At 29.6% G+C, this 5,959-nt stretch overlaps 1 protein-coding gene across 1 annotated transcript; it reads left to right on the top strand.

The window, feature by feature from the left end:
* The first annotated feature begins 393 nt into the window (after window positions 1-393).
* On the top strand, window positions 394-3,293 carry LOC119616267 (centromere/kinetochore protein zw10). Its single transcript, XM_037972603.1, has 5 exons — window positions 394-1,222; window positions 1,293-1,916; window positions 2,112-2,460; window positions 2,568-2,830; window positions 2,906-3,293. Exons 1-5 carry the CDS (start codon window positions 548-550, stop codon window positions 3,116-3,118), a joined length of 2,124 nt encoding a protein of 707 aa, XP_037828531.1. The 5' UTR covers window positions 394-547; the 3' UTR covers window positions 3,119-3,293.
* Window positions 3,294-5,959: the final 2,666 nt, after the last annotated feature.

The following is a 5,959-nucleotide window of genomic DNA, read 5'->3' as shown; positions in this document are numbered from 1 at the left end:
GTCGAGTTATCGACTTTTTTGGAACAAAATAGTCGACCTCGACTTTTCAACTTTTTTCGACAAAAAGTCTATTGTTCGAATATTCGAAAGTCGATTTATAGCACTCTAATATAAACTTCTTTTGACAGTAGTCTATGACGCGTAATACTAGAGTTGACAGCACTCTTCGAAAAAAAATTAATTTAAGCTTATCCAATCCTGATTTAACGGCAATTGTTTAAATGTCTGCACCAATGTGTATTGATTATAAGGTCGTGTTAAGATTACAGCTGATTGTTTTTTTGTAATACACTTTTGTTTTTTATTATTGAGTTTAACATTACTGCTACTTTTAAGTGACAACATAATGTCAAACTCCACATATATTTATATGTAATGAATTCGCAAGGTTTGGCTGAATTCGGCGATGACACTACCTTATAATTAATATACCTTAGTCTTCATTGTTTTTGTAGTAAATCCGCAAACTGAACTAATATATTTGGCGTCTTGTTTTTGCAAAAAGGAAAAAAGTAATTATAAGTATTATTTGTGTAATTTAAATAGAATGATGGAGCCTACATTAGTAAATATAAAAAAAGAACTCAATGGTGATTTCTCGACCTCTGAAAGTACAAAAGCAAGTGTAATTCGTATTTTGGACCAGATCAGACGATTTCAGGAACGCATACGTAAACATATTGAGGATAACTATGTGGAATTTATGCCAAATCACACAACCTCGGACATGTACATCGATGAAGGAGAAACTCTATTGCGTGAAACAGAGCATCTATTGAAAAATGTTGGCAGTGATGCAAGGCTGGCTTTAACTGAAGCCAACGCTGAACTGACACACTGTGTAGATGAGTTGCGCGAAGTGGCTTTAGGTTTACGTGTTTCTTATCGCATATTAAAAATTGATGATTTATTTCAATATGTGGAGGAAGCGAATGCTACCAAGGACTATTTGATGGTTTTAGATTTATTGGGAAAATTAAAATGTCTGATTTGTAGTGAATCCGCATCGGACGTCGATCGATTGTTTCAAAAGAGTGACTGCTACGATACAATCAAAGTCAAGTATCATATTCAAGCTAATATATTACAGCAAAATCTGCAGCAGAGATTTGATCGCCTGGTTATGTTTTCGGAAAAAAGTTTTCCTTCAGCAAAAAATGTAACGCTCCAAGTTTCGAAGGATGTCAGTCAATTGCAGGACACTGTTATGGCTTTATTCCAGGTATAAGTTGAAAACAGAAAACAGTTTTCCTAAATATTTTAACATTTGTCCGTTGTTGTTTTATCTCAAGGCACGTTACAATCCGATGAAGATATGTGACTTCTTATTGGACAATTGTTTTGTACCGATGGTCACAAAGCCTGTTTCTGTCGAGTATTCAACAGATAATGCTGAATATTACCAACTTAATATATCGTATTCGCTAAAGGAGCTGGGTAGAAGTTTACGCCCTTCATACAAGCAAGTGTTCATGCATATCAAGTCGCTCTTAGATTGTTTGTCCAATATAAATGTTAATCTGTCCGGAAATCAACATGTATTTACAATAATTGGAAGCCATATTAAAGAACGTCTGCTAAAGCTCATTGTAAATGAGTGCCTCATCCATGCAGTACCAGAAACGATGGATGATTATCAAGAGTCAACTTTAGTAGATGATGTTTTGCGTTTCGAACAAACATTGGCAGATTCATTTTTTATTGATCCTGAGACAGACTGTGCACTCTCTGAGTTTACCCAAAAATTTGATACATACTTTAGACAACGTTTTAATAGAAAAGTTTTGGAAAGTGCCCGCGAAATAATGCAAAAAGATTTGCAGGACATGGCTACCATCGCTGAGGGTAACTCTGCCGAAGAAGTGGCAAAAAATCCGTTTTTATTTCCTCAATGTATGATATCGAAGAGTACTCTGGTAAGTTAATTTTTTTGTTTATCACAATATGTACTGTATAAAGCGGAGTTTAACAAGATCCGTTGCAAAAAATAGTATTTGCATATGTTATCAAAAAACTGTAAACCATAAATCAAATATGCTAACTCCAACAAAAATAATTACAAACATTTTGAACCACCAAAAAGTGCATAAACATTTATTATTTCATTGTAGGAACTAGTGAAGTTGATGGAGCGCATATTACGCCAACCTATGGATACATCAGCTAGTATAGAAAGCGAAGAAGCTAATAGTTTCCTCGCTGTAATTCCAATTATCCTCAACACCTATGTGGATATTGTTCCAGAAATACACGAAAAGTTACTTGAAAGTATCCCACAGCAGGCAGTACTTTTCTATAATAATTGCATGTTTTTGGCACATTGGGTGGCGAAAAATGCTGAAACAGACATACCTACTCACCCGGCATTAGTGAAGACTTTACAATCGACTGGAGCCAGTATTTTCAAGGCTCAAGTTTTGCATCAGCAAAAAATACTTATGCAAATATTAAAGGAGTTTGGTAAGACACATATATACCTACTAGCTTGGAATGATACTTTCTGAAATACCAAGCAAACGTAAAAGTAATTTTTGATTTATTACTTATTATAAATCTTTTTTATGCAGATCTATCAGACACACATTCAATTGGTTCGGCACCACTTAAATTGTTACGACAATGTTTGCGACAAATGGACTTGCTAAAAAATGTTTGGTTGAATGTATTACCTGACGCTATTTATAACACAACATTTTGTAATTTGTTAAATGATTTTTGTCAAGATATAATGAAGCGTATACTCTCACTTGAAGATATATCTGCCACTGTTGCTAGTGAATTAAGTGAACTTATCGAGGTGATTTTGGATAAATCACCTGGTCTGTTTAAGGTTAGTTTTACTTAACGATTGATTGTTTTTTTTTTAAGATTTTAATTAAATCTTTATGATATTTTAAATTCACAGGATAGACATGAAATTCTACGTGTTTCTTGTTGGATGAAACTACAACAATTAAAAATGATTCTAAATGCATCTCTACAAGAAATTACTGAGCAATGGTGTGATGGTGCCGGTATTTTGACAGCTAATTACAAAGCTGAAGAAATTCGACATTTAATAAGAGCTTTATTCCAAAATACAGATCGTCGTGCTAAAGCATTGTCTAGAATAGTTTAGTTAAGACTATCATTTAATTTTTTTTTTTTTACATCTGTAATCTTTATATATAAACATGAATTTGTGTATATTTGTTGGTTTGTTTGAAATGTTATGTTATAAAAGTCCAACCGGCTGGATCGATTTTCTAGAATTATTTAGAGTAATTGCCATATTTCTAAAAGAAGCTTCACAATACTTTTTGTTTTGAAATTTTAAGTGTATGAGATAAATATTCCAACAAAACACGGAATTATAAGAAAAAGAAGAAAAATCTTTACCAGTCAGTAGACAGTACGCAAAAAATACAAACAACGTATAAAAAAGTATATGGGCATTTCCATGAGAAGGTTTCCAAGACAACAAATTAAATAACTTTCGCATTTTTAAAGATAATTTAACAAAATTTGATATCATATTAAAGACAATGTGTATTGATAATATCGATCAATATTTCTCACAGGACCTGTAAATTATGCATTAGAGTTCATAATTTCGTAATTTTTCAGCAAATTACTTAAAAGTCCATAACTCACTTATAAACACTAGTATTGTGTGTAAATTTGCAGTACAATATGAATAAATAAATAAAATTAGGCATAAGTAAGTTTTATATAAACGTAAATCCAACCATCAAATTCATGAGGATCGGTTCATATTTTATCAGTAAATTGCTTAATTGTGGTAATCGGTCGACCATCCCGACTGTATTTTCTTACATCTTTTTGTATAAGGGATTGTATGTATATATTTTCAAAGGAGCAACAGGAACAACATAAATATCATAAAGGAAAAAAAATGTAGCGTTCGAACATAATAAAAATTAAATTTAAAAAAAGTATAATCAGTTTTAGGTAAAACTACACAGAAAAAAGTTCCAGCATAAATATTATGAACTGCTTTCATTGACTAAAATTAATAATATTTAAGAATAAGTTCCTAAATTGTATGAATTTTTTCATTTTTATATTTTTAAACATAATCTAGAAGCCTTGACTTAAAATATTAAAAATTTTCTTTATATTTTTCTATTTGTTAAAAAATGTTTGAAATTTTCTTTGGAAAATTTTTTATTTCTTTATGATTTTTAGATTGAAAACAATGAAATATGCGCGTAACATGCAGCATTTTCTGAAGAATGGATGTTTAGCTATATGCTGATGTTTTTTTATTTCATATTTTGTTTTCCAACATTTTATTTATTTATCATAAAAAATCCCCAATATGTGATTATTTTCTAAAAAATGGAAAATATTAATAGGTAACGCGGATATTTATTCCAATTTTTTATGAAAATCAAAAAAAATTAACAAAAAAACAAAAAAAATCTTTAATGTACAAATTCATACATTTTATGAACTTTTAATATTCTGAATGAAAATGGTTTGGGAAAAAAAAGTCATGTTCGATTCATTCAATTTATTACAAAATTCATTCAAGTTATGTATTAATTTTTTCTGTGTATAATCATTTTAAGGAGACATCAGTTGACAACATGTTTGAAATGGGCCTCAGAAATAGACGATTGAATTGTTGTCCAAAAAAACAATTCTACTTTTGTAGCGTTCAACACCCCAGTTTTTTTGCAATTATCTTTGAAATAAAAAATTACCCAAAATCAAACTTAGCATCGATTATAGGGCTAATTATTATATTAATAGTAACGCCTATTTATCATTTTAAATTTGTTAGACTGATGCGTATCATATTTTGGAAATGCCCATATACATAAGTTACCGAAGACGAGCACGCCGGCGGAATCTATCTCGAAATCTATCTCTTAAGGTGAGCGATTAGCGCTTAACCGTTATGTCAATACCCACATACCCGGGTATGTTTTTCATTTTTGAAGTGATATATCTCGAGATCTATATATCGTATCGGCTGGAAATTTGGACTATGCTTTCATGTTTTCTATACAAATTATATATATATATATATATATATATATATATATATATATATATATATATATATATATATATATATATATATATATATATATATATATATATATATATATATATATATATGACCTACTTTCTATTTTTACCTCGTGTTTCAAAACCCAACATACCCCGGTATGTATACAAATTATATGTCAGTTGTCGGACAAAAATTAAGTTCCATTATAAATTTTATGTTTTACTAGCATACCCAAACAAAATTTTTTTTACTTTTATAGAAAATTAAAATTGATTTAACAATTTTTTAATGTTTCAGTTTTACGTTCAATATCACGTGAGGCTTGTATTTTTAGTTTTATTCGTTTAGCTTCCACATCATAGAAAATTTCGAAATTACTATTTGAAAAAAAGTATTATAAAATACCTCTTATTTAATCAAAATATTTTCAATTTTATATTTCTATGTTCAATAACGTAAAAATATCAAAAAATACCATCGGAAAAACGAAAAAGTACAAAAATCTTTCTCAATAAATTCTCATTTAATAAAGATGTGTTCCGGTTAACCATAATAGAGAAACCAAAAGGTACCATTTGAAGAATGGAAATGTACCAAAGAGTACCCACTTACAGAATATTATTCAGTCAAGACAATATATGTTAAAATTTTTGTTCCTAGGTTGAATATTTTAGAAAATTCTAAAAGTACCATTTATTAGATAAAAAGTACTAAAAAGTTCTCTCTTAAAGAGTCTTATTCAAGGACCGTGTATGTTTAATAATCATGTGTTTTGAATTCATATTATAAAATATACATCATTTGAAGAAAGAAAAAGAACCAAAAGTGGAATAAATTCTACCTTAGTGGAAAGTACTAATAAAAATAGTACAATTTTTCCCCTTTTCGCTTAGAAATATACTGTTTTGAAATTAAGTTTACAAAATGTTCCGTATT

This window comes from Lucilia sericata, unplaced genomic scaffold, assembly GCF_015586225.1.
Source record: "Lucilia sericata isolate MDLA Ls3-8-SP2 unplaced genomic scaffold, ASM1558622v1 Contig000064F_arrow, whole genome shotgun sequence".
Classification (NCBI taxonomy): domain Eukaryota; kingdom Metazoa; phylum Arthropoda; class Insecta; order Diptera; family Calliphoridae; genus Lucilia; species Lucilia sericata.
Note: the sequence above shows the minus strand (reverse complement) of the source record. Positions and strands in the feature narration are given on the sequence as shown.

Excerpts from the sequence above, each read along its gene's own strand:
- LOC119616267 (XM_037972603.1), top strand. The coding sequence starts at position 548 with ATGATGGAGCCTACATTAGTAAATATAAAAAAAGAACTCAATGGTGAT. Across the intron at positions 1,223-1,292 it reads CTGTTATGGCTTTATTCCAG|GCACGTTACAATCCGATGAA; the intron begins GTATAAGTTGAA and ends TTTTATCTCAAG. Across the intron at positions 1,917-2,111 it reads TGATATCGAAGAGTACTCTG|GAACTAGTGAAGTTGATGGA; the intron begins GTAAGTTAATTT and ends ATTTCATTGTAG.